The sequence below is a fragment of the Notamacropus eugenii genome, chromosome 4 (genome assembly GCF_028372415.1).
Source record: "Notamacropus eugenii isolate mMacEug1 chromosome 4, mMacEug1.pri_v2, whole genome shotgun sequence".
Lineage (NCBI taxonomy): Eukaryota > Metazoa > Chordata > Mammalia > Diprotodontia > Macropodidae > Notamacropus > Notamacropus eugenii.
The window spans coordinates 172,536,539-172,554,723 of NC_092875.1; the positions used below are offsets into that span (position 1 = coordinate 172,536,539).

The 18,185-nt window shown below is 42.4% G+C and overlaps 1 protein-coding gene across 4 annotated transcripts in view; it reads right to left on the reverse strand.

Moving 5' to 3' along the window:
* The window catches only part of SLC22A23 (solute carrier family 22 member 23), a 254,170-nt gene that overhangs the window by 17,070 nt on the left and 218,915 nt on the right, over positions 1-18,185 (reverse strand). For 3 of the 4 annotated variants that reach the window (XM_072603690.1, XM_072603692.1, XM_072603693.1), the window contains exons 6-9: positions 14,200-14,302; positions 5,861-6,087; positions 3,521-3,553; positions 2,002-2,125 (exon numbers count right to left, since the gene is read on the reverse strand). In XM_072603690.1, the coding sequence (XP_072459791.1) occupies positions 2,002-2,125; positions 3,521-3,553; positions 5,861-6,087; positions 14,200-14,302 (487 nt within the window). Of the gene's footprint in view, positions 1-2,001; positions 2,126-3,520; positions 3,554-5,860; positions 6,088-14,199; positions 14,303-18,185 lie in introns of those variants that run through there. The other variant, XM_072603691.1, reaches the window with a different exon arrangement.

Sequence of the window (18,185 nt, forward strand, 5' to 3'; positions counted from 1 at the left end):
AAAAATAACCAAGATTTATATCGTGTTTACTTACATGCCAGGCACCTTTATCAATTTTACCTCATTTGATCAACAAAAACCCTGAGAAGAAGATGCTCTTATTATCCCCACTTTTCAGATGAGGAAGCTGAGGGAAACAGAGGTAATGTGACTTGTCCACAGTTAGTAAGTGTCTGATGACAGATCTGAACTCAAATCTTCCTGATTCCAGGTCCAGTGCTCTACCAACTATGCTCCCTAGTTTGAGTCAGAGCTAGGACAGAACTTACAGATTGCGTTAGTTCAATGTCCTCATTTCATAAGTGAGAAAAGTCCTAGAGAGAGGAAAGGAATTATCTATCCTGTCATAGATCAAGTCAGTGCCTGAGTACCTTGGCGGTCTGTGAACTTTTTTTTATTATGAGGAAGAATCAAGATAAGTGCTTGCATAAACCTTAATTACAGAGGTCATTATTACATCCTTTACAATGGTGATTTTGCTCAGTTAGGCATTCAAGGTATAATCTCTTATCACTCTGTGATGAAATATTTCAAGACCTTCAAATGTTTGTTGGGCTTACCTACTTAGTCTTGTCACTAGAAACAATTAAATGATCAGCTTGAAAGATACAATCTTAATAAAGGAAAACAAATTAGGGATACAGCCTGGACATGTGAATTCATTGGTATGAGGAACTCCCAGATGAAGAAACCCTGCCTACTAATTCAGAGCATGGCCTCCTCGAAATTTCTTAGGGCAAAGGTCTGACAGCAAGGAATGTGTGATCACACAATTAAGGGGGGCTGGGGGAAAGGAAGGTCGCTTCCCACCCTGCCCAGTTAGTCAATCACGGGCTTGCCTCTAATAAGACCACGCCCACCTTTTACTCATCACAGGTCGATGCTCCCCATTCCATCCCTTTCATGTCTTTGCAAATTCCCAACTTTCTCCATTTTGATTCGGGCATCAGCTTCTCAGGGTAGTTATAACCTAACCCTCTCCCTGGACAACAGCAGCTGGGTAAGAACTGGGAAAATCTGCCAGCATGCTGTGTCTCCCCCCACCCCACCCCCCAGCATTGCCATAAAGAATTTTTTTCATTAAGAGTGAATGCAAGATCAAAAATATTTGGTGACCACTGGGCAAGGGTAATACAGCCAACGTGTGTAGAGATAGAACTTAAACCCAGGTATGTCTTCCTGGTTCTGAGGCTGATTCTCTTCCCACTATTTAATCCCATCCCATCCCTAAACAAACAAATTAATAGTCAAACACAAGTTAATAGTTCTAGATGGGGAGCCAGATGGTTGCTGTTGAGGCCTTTTGGGAGACTTGGGGAAATCATAGGATCATAGCTCTTGAGTAGGAACGAATCTGAGAGGCCATTTAGGCCAACTTTCTCATTTGACAGATAGAGAAACTGAAATTAATACAGTGCCTGGCACACAGCACACACTTAATAAATGTTTACTGAATTGAACTGAATGTTCAGGGTCATACAAGTAGTAAGCATATGAAATGGAATCTGAATCTAGGTTCTTTGACTTCAGAGCCTTCTTTAAGGCCTCATTTCATCAGAAGGCTGTCAGTAATTGACCCAATTCCTTCTCCTCCTTTGCCAAGCAAAGCCTTCTCCATCTCCCTTGTCCTATACGACACAACACCCTGTCCTCCTCCAGTTACCACACTCTTTCAGGTGCCAGACTTGTCTCGGTTCCTGTTTTCAGGGTCAAAGTCACTGTTCTCAGACAAGCAAATAATGAAGCAGACGTGGCCATTACAGCATGCCACACCCAGGGAAATGAACTCAGGCTAGAGTCACAGGACCAATGATGACTCAGGAACAAGCTGTGGCAAACAGGTGAGCAATCTGCTCTAGGTCCAGAGACAGGTCTACTACTAGCAGGCAATAAAGCCATGCCAAACTGAATCCAGATTTAGACCATTATCTGGAGCGGGGAGAGGGCAGTGGGGTGGAGGGGAGCCAGGGTGGCATCTTGATGGATCTTTTGATGGCTTACCTTATTACTGTTGGGGTGATCTCTGCACAGAAGAAAACGCTGAGGCTGCCCACCGCATGTGAGGCAAACATACCCACAATGGAAAACGTGGTGGAGAATTTCTCTCTGACTTTTTCACTCATTCCTGATGAACAGAGGAAGTAAAATGAGGCAGGGAGGGAAGAGAGAGCAGTAAAGATGGGGCACCAAGGTGGAGCATTGGGGGAGGAGCGGGAAGTGGGACAGGGGAGAAAAGATAAGGAGAAAAGGCAGGGGTAGTAGTAGAGTAGAGAAAGATCCTTCTAAATGATGACCTTTCCCACTCTATTAAGAAACATAGGGTAGCTTCCTATAAAACCCAATAAAGACCTCAGGGAACTATGAGATCAGATGCCTCTGAGATGTAGGTTTCATCACCCCTTCAGGACAGGTAACTGAGCTTCCTTTCCACTGTGCAAGAGTGGGAATATTCACAGGGCTATTGCAAAGGACAGGAGCCTCTCCCAGCACCCCTTACAAAAGACATAATTATACTGATAGTTGAGGTGTTATTGTGATCTTATGATGGCACAGTGACTTTCCTTAAAATTTTTGCACTCAATTTTTTTTTCATCCAGAGAGGATGGCCTTTGAGTCCCAGAAATCCTTTTCCTTTTTGGCCCCTGGATTGGATAGGCCAACACAAGGGCACCTCAATCTTTGTAATTAAAGAAAATGAAAATTCAAGTTCTCCCAATATCATTGAGAGATTAACTGATATGAAAAATTCTATTTCTCTAAATGTGACCCAGAAGGACATATGGTTCTGGGAGAGAAATGCTGAAATATGATGAGCATCTTAGTAGTTTATGGCAGATATGCTTGGGTATTTTAACCAGAAGCCAATATCATAATAAATGTAGGATTCAGTCAGATAACATCTCCATGCTTCTGGGGTTCATGTTCTAAGGAACTCTTGGTATTGCTAGGAGGTGAGGTGCAGGATTTGCAGCTTATATGAAAATGGTAAAGAACTCCCAGAGGCATCCAGTTCGAATGGGGTAAGGTCAGGGATATCTAACCAGCAGCAGGGGGACTCAATGCAGTTCTACCGCATCACTGATCCCGACAAGCTAGAGCAGGCACTGACAATTTCCCTAGGCAACGTAGCTGGCAAGGCCTCCAAAGCCTTCCATGGTGTTAGCACTTCCCATGTCTCTCTGCCCATAAGACAAACTGCACTCACGCTCATTCCAAAGGCTGGGGTTGACAATCATTGCCAAGGGAAGAGTTGAAGGGGCCACATGCTAAGCTGGACAAAAATTAGGAATGATAAATAGCCATTTCTGGTGAAAGGAAGGATAGCAGGAAGGTATAAAAGAATGCAAATAGTATTTCCCAACCTGTGGCAACCTTCATCTGCAATACTTGGGTGGATGAGGGGGAAAATCAAGTGTATAAAAGATCAATGAATTTTATGAGTCCTGAGAAAGGTGCCCAGTTGTACATAGCAGAAAGGTGAGATGTTGTGGGTGCATGGCACAAGGAGGTGAATGCTTACCTGAACCTGGATGCTGGCTGTATTTTCCAATCACTGGATTCAAGAAAATAAATGTACCGCAGTAAAAGATGAAGTCAAACAAGAAAAAGAAGGAAAGAAAGTAAGCATGTTAGTGATGGGGTCACTGCCTATTTCCATGCGATTTGTTTACAGATACACTTCATTTCCTATCCGAGACACCACTGTGCCTCTTCAGAGTCTGTGTGACACTCAGCATGAGCATCTTGCCAGCCCAGATTCGAGCCAGAGGCCAGAAACATAATGAGATGCTGAGAATGAATGCACAGCGATAACGACTTGGGAGGCACTGAGAATTAGCACTTGGACTACACAAAGATTTCTTTGTTGGGAAAGTAAGGACAGAAAAAAAAAATGCAATGGTTTCCAATCCATGGTTTTAGGAGTCTGGAGAGAAAAATGAACCCCCCAGAAGCTCTTAGCCTCAAACTAAGAAGTGAGCCTGACAGCGTATAAAATGATTCAAAAACTGTCCCTGGCCTGTGTTCAAGAGAAGCATGGAGAACTCTGAGGACTGAGCCGGTCAGACAGTATTTTTAGTGAGCTCATTACTTACATGATAGCGTGTCATTTGACACAGCTACCCGGATAGTCCAAACCAGAGTCCAGAGTGGAGAGTCTGGGATACCTCCCAAGGCAATCCCCCATCTCCCCAAGGCTTCTGGCTCACTGCCTTGCTTGGTAGAACTCATTCCCAAATCTCCCAATGAACTAAGAATAAATCCTTCATTCCCTGGCTCAAGTGATAGCCCATTTGGGAAAAGAGGACACAAGTTGCTCCATCACAGAGAATTGGTTCCTTATTCCTTTTTGTTTCTTAGGGATACCTTTAAAACTCCCCCCCCCCCCCAAAAAACCCCAATCTATCTCTTAGCCCAACAGGGAATGTCTGAGTAAGCTAAGCTAAACGAAACACCACTGAGGTTTGAAATGAGCTATTTTGTAAAACTGGCCATGGGCACCAAGTCTCCACTATGCAAGAAACCCCAGGGACAGACTTTGGAGAGAGATTTCAGTCCTTTTAGTTTGTTTTTTTCATGTAGGTCTTGAGGATGAGAGTAAAACTCAGACCACTGGTGGGTTTCCTTTCTCTTATAATACAATGCTATGGAAAGGACTCTGTATTTCTACCGAATGGAGTGTTGTCACTAGATTGAGTCATGGCCTTGGGCAAGCTGAGCTATCTCTCCGGACCTCAGTTTCCTTATCTGTGAAATGAGGGGAGTAGCACTAGAGGACCTCTAAAGTCCCTCCCAGCTCTGACATTCTGTGGTTCTATATCCTACAACTACACAGTTAAGACAGTAAAATCCAAACAGTTCTTTTTGGTTTTCCTTGTGTCAAAGGGGGAAATCCCACAGCAACACCTGTCCGGTAGTGAACTGAGGCTTTATCTCAGGGTGTCTGGTTCTTCAGTACAAAGACAGTTCAGCAGCTCCACCCAATTATCCATCCCTTTCTCTGGGTCTGCCAAAGGGGCAGTCAACCAATCAAGATATTTCTACACGGGTGAAAGAGATGGGCCTTCTTTACTATAACAAGACTAGATGCCTTTCCTACCTCTGTGTGCAATTCTTTCTAATTTCCCGAGAAATTCCACAGCCCCAACAAAAAGCAGAGCTGGGAAGCATTTGTTGGAAATCAAGTCAATCCTTTCATGTAAAGAGTCAACTGAAAAAAATAGAAATGTTCTGACCTCTTTCTCCCCTGTCTCCCTCTCTCCCAATTTCATATACAAAAACATATGATCTGTTCTTCCTCATGAGGCAGTTTTTTATTTATAATAAAATAAAAATAAATACAATACTATTTATTATAAGCTGGCCCCCGAGGACACAGAGATGCTATCATCTTACTTAATAACAGTTCAGCCAGAAAGGCCTTAGGAAGGCTTCGCTAACTTTTTCCTTTTTGCGAACCCACAGAGTAGACAAAAGAGCCCAATAAAATCAGTTTCCATGAATGCTCTTAATTAAAGCTTGTTTTTCTCCCTGCCCCAACAAAGAATTTTTTCTTAAGCTGTTCAGTCTGGAAAAACAGCCTCTGTGCTCTGAGTGCTTTTGTCTTCCTGAAGTCCTGCCACACTCCTGGGTAAAATGTATATAAAAAACCCTCTAAATGTGAGTGGATATTTATTTGATGGGGCTCCTCCTCTTGGTGGTACTGCTGTCTGTCTGCTACACCGGCCCCTTAAGGACATGGGTAGATAGAAGTTGAGCCGATTTAGTTTGTTGCAGTTGAGAAAATGAGATGGGGGCCCCTGAGCTTGAGCCCAGTCTCCAATCCCCAGACTCTTTCCCCAGCCCCGTGTGCCCCACTTACGGTTGAGGAGGCCAAGCTGTAAAAGGGAGGCCAAGGCTGTGAGAATCATGAACAGCAGCAGCCCGCCCCTGCGGCCCAGGAACCTGACCACCAAACACATGGCCAAGCAGGAAGCTAAGGCTATGCCTGCCGTGGTATAGTAGTCAGCATAGAAGTTTGTGAGCAGCGGTAACTCGTGGCCCATCATGCTCCTAGCAAAGCAGTGGTGGATCCCAAACCCGGTCAGCCTAGGCAAGACATATACAAAAGGAAAGCAGCAGGTCAGGGAGTCAGCAATGTGTGGTGGCAGGAGGACCAATGCAAAGGAGGACACTTCTAAATCAGGACCCTGATCACTGGGTAGACAAAACTGTAGAAAAACCACTCATGGCAATCATGGGGCTAGTAACTTGATCTCAGTTTCTGTTTTCTGCCCATTTTAGGAGGGGAGACAAAATAAGTCGATTACAAATAACACAAGAGATCTGAACCCTGAAGTCTGATTTTGACTCTACATCTTACTAATTATGACCTTGAGCAAACGACCTCAAATGCCTGAGCCCAGTTTCTTTAAGTGTAAAATGAGGGGGTTGGATGAACTTATTTTAAAGCTTCCTTCCGGGTTTTAAAATTCTTTGATTCCACTTGCAAGTTGAGGCCTTCTGATCATCTTCGGAATCAAATCAAATCAAACACAAATAACAATGGATTCTTGCTGTTTCTTAAACAAGAAATGCCATCACCCAGCTGTGAGCATTTTCTACTGGCTGTCCCCCCCGCCTGGGATACTTCAGGTTTCCCTGGCTTCCTTCAAGTACCAGCTAAAATTCCACCTTCTATCGAAAGGCTTGCTGGATCTCTGTTAATTCTAGTGACTTCCCTCCGTGGATTATTTCCATTTTATCCTGTATATAACTTGTTTGTACATAGCTGTTATCTCAGAGCTTTTCCTTGGATCTCCAGTGCTCGGCACATAGGAGTGCTTAATAAATGTTTAATGAGTAAAATAAAGCCCCCCTCCCCAACTCACCACTGCTCCACATTATGAGGTGGGGTACCTTCTAATTACTTTTCAGAAGGACCTGAAATGATCCCACCATATCTTTCAAAGTGATGGGCTTCTGAGGACTAGGTCTGAAGACAAAACCTCTGCTTTATTTCTTCCACTGCTATCATTCAGGGACAGTCACTGGACCGTTGAGGTGAATACACTGATATGCTGTGCTGAGGAGGACATCTAGTTTCAAGAGAACTCCAGAGTACTTTACTGATCATTATCCATTAAAAGACCCTCTCCAAGGGCTGAGACTATTTCATTTTTATCCTTGAATCCCTAGCACTTAGCAGTATGCAGCATGTAGAAAGTGCTTAATAAATGCTTATTTATTGAGATTATTTGGAACTTCTCTATGAGGGACAGAACAAAATGGTAGCATTGGAGCCATCACTAAGAATTCAGTTACCTGAGGGAAATTGGGATGGGAGTAGTGGGTAGATGGAGATTGCTTATATAGCCCAGGGCCCACACCCATGGCTCTTACCTCTGACTCTATCAATCCCTTATGTGTTCTAATTGGGTGTAGTTTCATTGGTAGGTGAAGCCAGAGGAGAGGAGTGTGATAGAACCATGAGGAAGGAAGGAAAGAGCCCAGACAGGGCAAGGTGGAGGGCAAGCTTTTTACTTCTCATGGCAGCCCTCTGCTGACTCCATGCAATCTAGTTATGGACAGGAAGCATGCTCTCCCCAAGCTGGTGCTAAGCCTTTCTTGGTCTGTGATACCTTGGCAGTAGCATAAGGACACTCTAGTTTTAGAAATGAGAAAAGAAAACCCTAGAGAAATGATGCAGTTTGCCTATGGTCAGATTGGCTGGGGTCAGGATGGAGTTAACAACCTAACTGAGGGCTATATGTGTGTAAGAGCTAGATGAAACATGGAATGATAAAGTAGCAAAATGGCATCCCTAACCCTCAGGACAGAACTACAGAACACTCTCTTCTCCACCCCAAACAGTCAATGACACTCATTGACTGAAACGATGCCATCAATTTCTTGGGGAATAACCTTAACTAATTTAAATTCTAAAATGCCACTAGAGAAGGAAAATGATATATGGTAGACACTGTTTTCCCTGACTACTTCAAACATCAGACCTAAAACTGTTTTAGACAGTCTAGTAAAAATTGTACTGTCATGGATAAAGGGCTGGCTTTGTGTTAGGAAGACCAGCTTCAATATTGCCTTTCCTGACACATACTGATTGTGTGATCCTGAGCCCTGGGCCTAAAGTCAAGACCCAGTTTTCAAATCTGGCTTCAGATACTTACGAGCTGTGGGACCCTGAGCAAGTCACTTATCCTCTGAGGGCCTGCCTCAGTTTCCTCAGCTATAAAATCAGGATAATAACAGCACCTACCTTGCTGAGTTGTTGTGAGGACCAACGAAAAAATATTATAATGCACTCAGCACGGTGCCTGTTATACAGTAAGCACTTAAGGTAAGTGCTTATCTTCCTTCCTTCCCTCCTTTTTTCCTTTCTTCCTTCTCTCCTTCCTTTCTTCCTCCCTCCCTTCCTTTCTTCCTTCATAATCACTAGTGCTTCAGGAAATCCTCTAAGACAGAAGTACTTAACTTTTTTGTGTGTGTTACCTAGGAGGTGTATTGAAGTAGATGACCTGAACTCCAATCCAGCCTCAGACCCTTACTATCTGTGTGATCCTGGACAAGTCACTTAAACCTCTGCTTGCCTTAGTTTCCTCAACTATTAAACGGGCATAATAATAGCACCTGCCTCCCAGGTTGTTATGAGAATCAAATGAGGTTAATGTACAGAGGCAGGCACATAGTAGGTGCTTAATAAATACTTGTTTTCTTCCTTTCCTTCCTTCAGAATAATACCTTTTAGCATAGGGTAAAGCCCATGGAGCCTCAGAACAGTGTTTTTAAATGCATAAAATACATAGAATTACATAGGAAACCAATTATATGCAGTTGTATGAAAAAATTTGTAGAAGAAGTTCATGACCCGACTCGCCTCGCTAACTGCTCTAGGCTCTTACGTTGCAGAGCAGGTGCTGAGCTTCATTGGTAGAGAGTATTTTCTCACCAGGAGTTCAATGTACCATGGAATCACAATGGGCAGTCCAAAAACAGTCAAAATAACTGAGTAGTCCAATGATCCTTTTAAGAATCTGTGAAATGTCATCTATTTTTGTCTTTGGACACTCTTCTGCTTTGATCCTTCTAACTTGGAGATCACCCCGTACCTACCCTTTGCCCTGTATTTTGACAGCCTCTTAACAAAAGTAATAACATGTAGATCTGACCTAGACCTCCTGGTTGTCCTGGGCTCAGACTCCATGCCTTTGGACCCTGGGGCCTTGGGTCATTTCCCAATGTGAAGCTTCTGTTTGTTCTGAGCCCTCAGGGGGAAAGGGGACACCTAAATCATTCCAAAGAGCCAGTGCTGCTGAGTTTCCTGACTTGCTCAGTGTATATCACCAGGTTACAGTGGACAAGAACACTGGATTCAGAGTCAGAGGTCCCAGGTCCACATATTGGTTCTGTTCCTTGTTCTCTGTGGGACCTCATCACTTCATCCTTCTGGGCTTTAGTTTGTTGTCTGTAAAATGAGGGACTTGGACTAGATGACCGCCAAGGTCGTTTCATGCTAAATCTGACCCATGGCTCAGCACCGTGTGGCTATCACGACAGTGGCATTTTTAATGGATGACTTTCTTAGCCCTAGGAGAATGGTGCTGTATTTATGAAGGCTTAATAGAATTAAAATGCCTGCCTGGTGATTCGAAAGGACAGAGAGCGATGTCACCCTCTATAGTGGTCAAGGCTGACCAGGCAACTGAAATAAAAAAGGTTTTATGTACAAAGTGTTAGCAAAGTGTTAGATGAGAGAATCACTCAACAATGGTTTAGTGAGCTCCTACTATGTGCCAGGCACTGGGGATGCAAACACAAAGAGTAAAACACTTTTTTCCTTAAAAAGAGCTTGAACTCTAACAGGTGAAACAACAAGGATTTGTGCAGAATAAACATAAACTGAATAAATACAAGGTGGTTTGAGAGGAAGGGTACTAAGTTGGGGGGCATCAGGAAAGTCTTTGTAGAGATGGTGGTGCTTGAGCTGATCTTGAATGAAGAAACGGACATTATGAAGGGGAATGAAAGGGGTGGGGGGGTGCAGTCTAGGCATGGGGGACCAGAGATGAGAGACTGAATGTCTGATACGTGGAACAGAGAGAAGGCTAGTATGGCCAGATCTCAGAGCAGGGAAGGGAAAGTAATACCAAGTGAAACCAAAAAGACTGATTGGGGTCAGGCTGTAAAGTGCTTTAAAAGCTAAATGGAGGAGTTTTACTTTGATTCTGGAATCAATAGGGAGACCCAGATCAAGTCATGCTCAAATTGTGAACCTCTGAATTCAGTAACAGTGAACCACTGCAGGAATTCCTTTTATGTCCTGATCAGGAAAGAGTTAAAAAAAAAAAAGCCCATCAGACTCTACTAGAAGACATAGGTTCTGGCTCCAGGTCTTTCTAAAAATTACTCTTGTGACCTTGGGCAAAACAATGAACTCTCTGATTAGATGAGACACTTCCTGAGGTATATTACAGCTCTACAGTATTACAGTACTTTCAGTTTTTCCAACAACTATACATGTTATCCATTTAATCCTCACAATAACCCTGTGAGGTGCTATTATTATGCCCATTTTGAGGAAACTAAGACTGAGAGAGGTTAAGTGCCATGAGTCACAGAGCTAGTATCTAAGGCAGGATTTGAAAGCAGGTCATCTTTTTTCTTTCTCTCTTATTTGGAGTTTCAGACCTATCAGAAGAAAACTGGCTAAACCAACTCTTCCATCAATTTTTTTAAACTAGATTCTTTACCTCATCCTAGAAAAGGAAACTCCCTTTAGAGGTTAAGTGACTTGCCTAGGGTCACACAGCTAGGATGTTCCAGAAGCAGGGCCTGCTTGGAGGCTAGTTTTTCATTCTTCCTGTCATCAATTCTTACGTGCTACCTGCGTGACCTTGTCACTCCAACTTTCTAGGTCTCAGTTCCATTTCTGTTACCAGGGACTTAGACTAGAATGACCTTGGAGGTCCTTTCTTGCTTCAAATCTATGAAACTATGGCTCTTAGCAGTATGTGGTATTACTATAGTTATATTTTTAATCAATGGTTCTCTTAGACCTGGGGAGAATGGTACTATATTTACTCAATTTAGACGAATCAATACCGGAGAAGTCAATTGTAAACTAGGTAGGCACTACATGATTTTCTAATTCTTAACTCCTTCTTTGCCCCTATGGAAACAAGTCACACAGGGATTTCTTTCTCTATATTATGATTTAAACTCTACAGGGAGATGTATGCCTGGTCTTTGCAGACAAATGCCTCTTCTCAGAAATAACATGAACAAATATACAGTCATGGATTTCTGAAGAGCTCTGAGCCTCTACAAAGACACCAACCCTGGGTGTCTGAGAGTCCTGTATGCAGAATCATTGCCAGTGCTCTGAAAGCCCAACCATCCACCCATCCATTCATCCACCCAGCTCTCAGTATCCATCCTGTAGTTACAATTTGCATTTTTTCATGATCTCCCTCTGGTGTTAGAGGGAAATTCTTCAGACCTTGAGAATTCATCAAGGTCAGCAGCTTGAATGCCAAGCATTTCCTGTAGTCAGTCCAAAGACGGTCCCTGCTGACAGTCTAAAGGGGTGGGGTGGGGGGGGGACAATATATAAACAACTATGTATCAGTGAGCTACGTACAAGATAAATTGGAAATAGTCAACAGAAGGAAGGCATTAAAATTAAAAGGGAATGAATGGGAAAAGCTTCCTGTAGAAGGGGGATTTTAGCTTGGAACTGAAGGGATCTAGGGAAGAAAGGAGAGGGAAATGAGGAGGGAGAGCATTCCAGGCATGGGGACAGTCAGATAAAATGGTGGGAGCTGAGAGATGGAGTGTTTTATGTAGGGACCCGCCAGGAGGTCAGTGTTAGTGGATCTCAGAGTATGTGGGGGAGTGTAAAGTGTAAGAAGACTGGAAAGGTAAGGAGAGGCCTGAATATGAAGGGTGTTGAAGGTCACACAGAGGATTTTATATTTGATCTTGGGGGGTGACTGCAAGTCAGGAGTTCATTGAGCAGGAAGGTTACAAGGTCAGACCTGTAATTTAGGAAGATGGTAAAGGATCTCCCCTCCATCCTCCCAGCACTATTCTGGCCAAATGAATTTTTCTATTTAGGAAATATTCAGCAGGTCATATACAAGTCAACTATTTAAAAAGTCTAATACTCTAGCTATTGACTAGGTTTAGGCAAGAATCCTCAATCCTTCTTCCCCCAAAGCTTAAAATAACAGCTCACATTTACATAGTGTTTTCAAATTTACAAAGCACATCATTCCACCTCCTCCTCCTCCATCCTCACCCTTCCCCCCCACCCTCAGCCTTGTGAGATAGGGAACAATTATCTTTAATTTTACAGATGAAAAAACTTTGAGTCACGCAGCAAAGAAGGGTCAGAGCCTGGATTTGGAACCAGATATAACTCAATGGTCAGCCCTCTTTCCACTAAACTGCCTGGTTTAGGGACATCAGAGAGAAAATATTCCTGACCTCTTTGAAACCTGGGAGTTTTACTGGCCTTAAAATTGCCATAAAAACTGACATGACTGGCTTTTCCCACCAGAGTTTTAATAATCTATTAACTTTACATATCACCTGTCAAGTTTCTCATCTCTGCAATCTCAATGTTGAAGGAAAACACCAACTATGTTTCCCTCATTAGCCTATTTACCAAATATAGCGTTTAGCACATGAGGGACTGCTTTGGGTGGGTACCGTACTCCCACCTGAACAGAGTCAGAAGACCTAGACTTCTACGGTCAGCTCTGTCATACCTCATTATGTGATCAGAGACAGGCCATTAACTTTTCCAGGCCTTAGTTACTTATCTGCAAAATAAGGTGATCTGGTTGATGAGATTAGTGCTTCTCAAGCTATATTCTTTTGAAATCTAGTATTCTGAGCGGTGGGCATAGTGGTTTTTTGAGAATTTTATTTCTTCCTCAAAAAATTAAATATGAGATTATCTATGTGTCAAAAATATAATTATGAGTAACAACTTAGGAGGGGCATAGATAGGGGACCTCCCAGACCCACACTGATGGTCTGCGAGAGGTTGGACTGGATGTTTGGGAATGCTTATTTCAACTCTAACACCCTATGACAGAACTCTCACCTTAAAACCATAGGGAAACCCAAAACAGTACATTTAAAGCACAAATACAGTGTTTTCTGGTATTAGCCAAGGGAAAGGTAGAGTTATTTAGCTGGGAATAGACAACAGAAGAAATCTGTTTGGTCTCTGTGTTCTAAGGAAGTGTCCTCAGAGCCTTAGTTTCCTCAACTGTAAAATGGGGCTCAGAAGATACAAGTTGGAAAGAAGAATCTGAAATCAGATTAGAAGGGGCTGCTAAAGAAAACTTGAGTGGGAGGCTGAGGAGGAGGGAAGATAGCTGTCAGTTACTTGTTTGGAGAGATAATAGGCAACCAGAGATACTGGGAAAATCCACTCAATGTAGGTCACAAATGGAAGAACATACATATTGAAAAGGGTTCCCTTAAAAATATTTAGTTCTATGAATCCTGTTGTTTCAGACCCAATACAAGACCTTCTGGAGGTTTGAAATCCTCTATAAGATCCTATATGAATCCCATCCATGGAATTTAGAGACTGTAAATCACGCTAGAGACAATCTAGTCACACTCCCTTATTTTAAATGAGGAGCCTGAGATATTCAAATGGAAGTGACTTGCCCAAACTTTACATAACTTAGTGGAAGAACTGGGATCTGAACTCAGGTTCCTCTGGCTCCCAGTCTAATACTGCTTTGTCACACTTCCTCACGTGGGACTTTTATTCACATTCTCAGGCATTATACATACCAGTGACACAAAAATCTTACCTCTAATCCAATTTATTAAAGAAATTCACTATAAGGTGGGTCTGTGTGGGGTCCCATTCCAAAACTATATTAGAAATGGAGAAGAATTTTCTAAGATAGGCTCATTCACAAGGTTTCCTCTATTTGAACTACAGGGAGGTCCCAGTGGACTCCCAAGATGTTTGCCTTCAGATAGAACAGATTAGAGAGAGAGAGTCTTTTCTTTCAAAGGCCACAATTCCATATTTGGGTGAGAAGGCTAAGACTGACTGCCCCCTTCTTATCAAGAACACAGAGGAGAAACGTGTACCTCTCCTTTAACTGCCCTTCCCTGATGCCCCCAACCTTTCTATTCCCTTTCTGCCCTGGCTTTCTCCATACTTACGAGTTTATGCACAGGACCACAATGTTTTTCCACAGGTTCCTCGTCCCCACCACTTTTACAATGCACACCTTCTTGGGCCTCCTGGAAAGTTCCTTCTCCAGTTCTGCAATGAAACAAGACCATGAGACCCCCTGACAGGGAATCTGCTGGCTCCCTTCCAAGCTGACCAGGTCCACTTCTGGCTTTTGTCATTTTGGGAAAGGAAGAACATTTCTGCCCCACACCCCCCACCTTCCCAAGATGGGATAAGACAAGGGAGAAGAGAAAATGGAACATAAGTCTGGATTTGATGTTACTGTAGAATTCTTCCAATAGCACCTGAAGCAAAAACATGGAAACATTATCAATATGAGTTTTTTTCTGAAACTCTTGGTGAAGATACAAATTTTATAATGATACTCCAGCCTATCAGTGCAATACTTAGTGAAGCATCTAATAAAACAAATCAAGCAATTCTCTCCCTCTTTTGGGAAAGGAAAAAATGTTCCTCAGAGATTCAGAACTCTGTCCCTCCTAAGCAAACAGTCACGAGTACCACATGCAGTTATCTGTCTCAGGATCTTGTATTTATACTGTCATATCACATTTACTGGATTTAAAAAAAGAAAACGATATCCATTTTCCCAATGCCTGGTGTCCATATCTTCATAATTTACTCTCTATATTCACAGCCTTGAAAAACTAGATGTATTTTTATTGAAACAACGCAGGTATGGTCAAATGGCCCCTCACCTCTTGTTTTTTTCACAGAGCACTAAGACCAGATCCAAAAGCCAGAAACTGAAAAGTGTCCTGTTCCTACAACACCATGGCAGGATGGTTACTCCTCTCTCAGTGATACATGTTCTTCCTTTCATTCTCCAGAGAATCTGAGTTACCTTTTGTGTCAAACCACAATTCCCTCTGGAGTCTCCTTGGACAAGACATTCACAAAGTTGTCTCTTTGCCCTGCCAGAAAAGAAAAATCTTCCAGTACCCTGTTCCAAGAAAAGACCTCTCACTACACTCCCATTTAATTTACCAGCCTATTCATTCCTAGATTAGCATATATCCAGCATGTCTCATCAATACAAGACTTTGGCTTCTTCCTACACAACTAGGATGCAGGTAGCATCAAGGGGCAGCTAGAAGAGGTAAGAATGAAAACTCTTGATGAGTTGTGACCAATGAAGAAAAACTACATTAGAACCTATTCAGACAAATGAATACTGTTATCCTTTAAACTAGGATCATAGGATTTTAGAGCTAAAAGGGATTTCAGAGACCACCTCATCCAATCCTCTTAGTTTACAGATGAACAATCTGAGAACCTGAGAGGGTAATTAACTAGCTCTAGTCACACAGGTAGTACACACATGGCAGAACCTGATTTCCACTCTGGTCTGTGATTCCAGGATTTTGTCTATCCATATACTTATTTTACCTGCTATTACTCAAAGCATTTTGGGGACTCTTCTCTTGGGACTCCAGAGCACACAGAAAATACACACACACACACACACACGCACACAGAGACACACACAGACACACGTCCCCGGTAACTTTTCTAGTTTTTTTTCCCCATGCAGCTCTTTAGATTCTAATAATAATAGATTCTAAGATCTATTCCAATTGGACTAATCTCCATTTCCTCTCTTATATCTATGCCTTGCTGTGCACCATCCCTGTTTGAAAGCAACTCTTTGCATCCTCAGATCCCATCTACTGACGTATCAACATCCATCTTCCCCTTCAAGACCCAACTCAAATATCACTTCTTCCAAGAAACCTTCTTTGATCATTCTCCTCCCTTACCCCTATCCTAAACAGAAATTATCCCTTCTTCTCAGAATCTGTCAGGCGATTTTGTTTGACCTCTCCTATGTCCTTAGTAATTTTCTAATTTGTACTGAAATATCTACATTTGTATCTTATATTCTTCCTAGACTGGGGTTCTTAGGCATAGTAATTATATTAAAAAAAAAAATCTTTCCAGAATCTAACACAGAGTCTTGTACATAATGAGCACCTTGTGAACATTTGCTAAATTGAAATGGTGGCAGATTTTCATGCTTAGAGGATGGATTTAATCCACAGAAACAGGAGAAAGTGATTCAAAGCCAAGGCAATGGAACAAAATAGGTGATCAGGTTGAGCAGTACAACTTTGGGCTCCCCCATTCCCTTCTTACCTCCACCTTTGAGGTTCCTTGGCTTCCTGCAAAGCTCAGTCTATGGAAGCCCTTCCTCATCCAGCATTGTCTTCACCCAGCAGAATGTAAGCTCCTCAAGGGAAGGGATTGTTCTCATTTTGTCCTACCAGGTGCTTAGTAAATAATTGTTGGAGAGGATAATTTGACCAATTTTCTTGTGGATTCTAATGGCAATTCCAAATGAGTACGGTTCTTTCATTCTTCCTTTCTCCCTTCCTTTCTCCTTCCCTCCCTTCCTCTTTCTCTCTCTTTTTTCTTTCCTACATTAATAAGATAAAGAAGTTCTTTTCTAGGTGTTGATTTGCCAATTAAAGAGCAAGAAACAAAACCTCTCAGCCGTCTGCTATCAACTTCACATGTTCAGAAATGGAAAGGCAAAGCTGCTCAACCTCCCTTCTCCTCACAGCCCATCTTATGACATCTCGTACTGCTGAGCCATGCCCCCTTGAAACCTCCAGGTCAAGCATAAAAAAGAAACTGGAGTGGACGAAAATCAAAGAAAAGAGTGGCAGTGGTAAGAAAAGCCTACATGCAGAGGAACCTTCAGCATTTAAATGGAAACTGATTATTCATCAGGAAATAGAACTGTCTCAAGAGAGAAGCAGCAGCTACATGGCACATTGGATAGAGAACTGGGCTAGGAATCAGGAAGAATCATCTTCCTGAATTCAAATCCAGCCTCAGACATTTGCTAGCTGTGTGACCCTGGGCAAGTCACTTGATCCTGTTTGCCTCAGTTCTTCATCTGTAAAATGAACTGGAGAAGGAAATGGCAAACCATTTCAGTATCTTTGCCAAGAAAACCCCAAATGAGGTTACAAAGAGTTGAGCACAACTGAACAACAAACAGCAGTCTCTAATTCTCCTGATCGCTCCAGCTATTGCTGTATCCCCACGGCTAGTACTTCTGCCAGTAGCAGATGCTTCTGTCAGAGAAGATATGCTACCCCCTCCCCTTCCACTGTGTGTTCTAAAGTCACAGTAATGGTTTATCTACCTCCTGGCCATCACCCAATGGCATGAGAGTGTTAAGCAATCCTATCAGTTGAAGTCTAGAAGGGGAAACCCCACCTGCCCCCCCCCCCCAATATATGTACACTGATAATCACGAGGATTTGGGTATTTTCTTTTCTTTCTTTTTTATTAAGAATGATTTGACAGCATTCACAGCAGAAAAAGAAGGACATTTTTTTTTTACATGTCCTGACACAGAAAAATGGTGGGGGCGGACCTGTAAACTTGCTGAGTTTCTAGAACTTCCCCATGTCCCACATTAATGTGGAAAGAATTTTGTGACTTTCTTCCATGGATTCTTTCCAGTCTTGAGAGAGATGCTTTATTTACTTCACAGCGCTTAGTTTTCCCCTACTGCAAAATAAGGCTAATTTAATGGCTCAGATTGAATAGTTCAGATGAATCTTATTAAATAAAATATTATTTCCCTCATAGGCAGTTAGTGTTTTGGTAGTAGAAAACATTAAAACATCAGATCATGCTGCATCTGATATCAAAATTAGCTGCATAATGCCATAATAAACCACCACATATTAAAGTATCATAGAATCATAACAGAGATAGAAGGGGATTTAGAGATCTTCTAACCTCATCACTTTAACAGGTGAGGACACTGAGGCTTAAGAAAGAATGAACTTGTTCCAAATCATTCAGTCCTACAGCTAGCAAAGGGCAGAGCTGGGCCCTATACCCAGGCCTCCAGGTTCCTAAATCCAATGCTACTCCACTCACTATCCCATATCATCTCTCAGCTTTAATAGCAACACTTCCTAATCCTGGA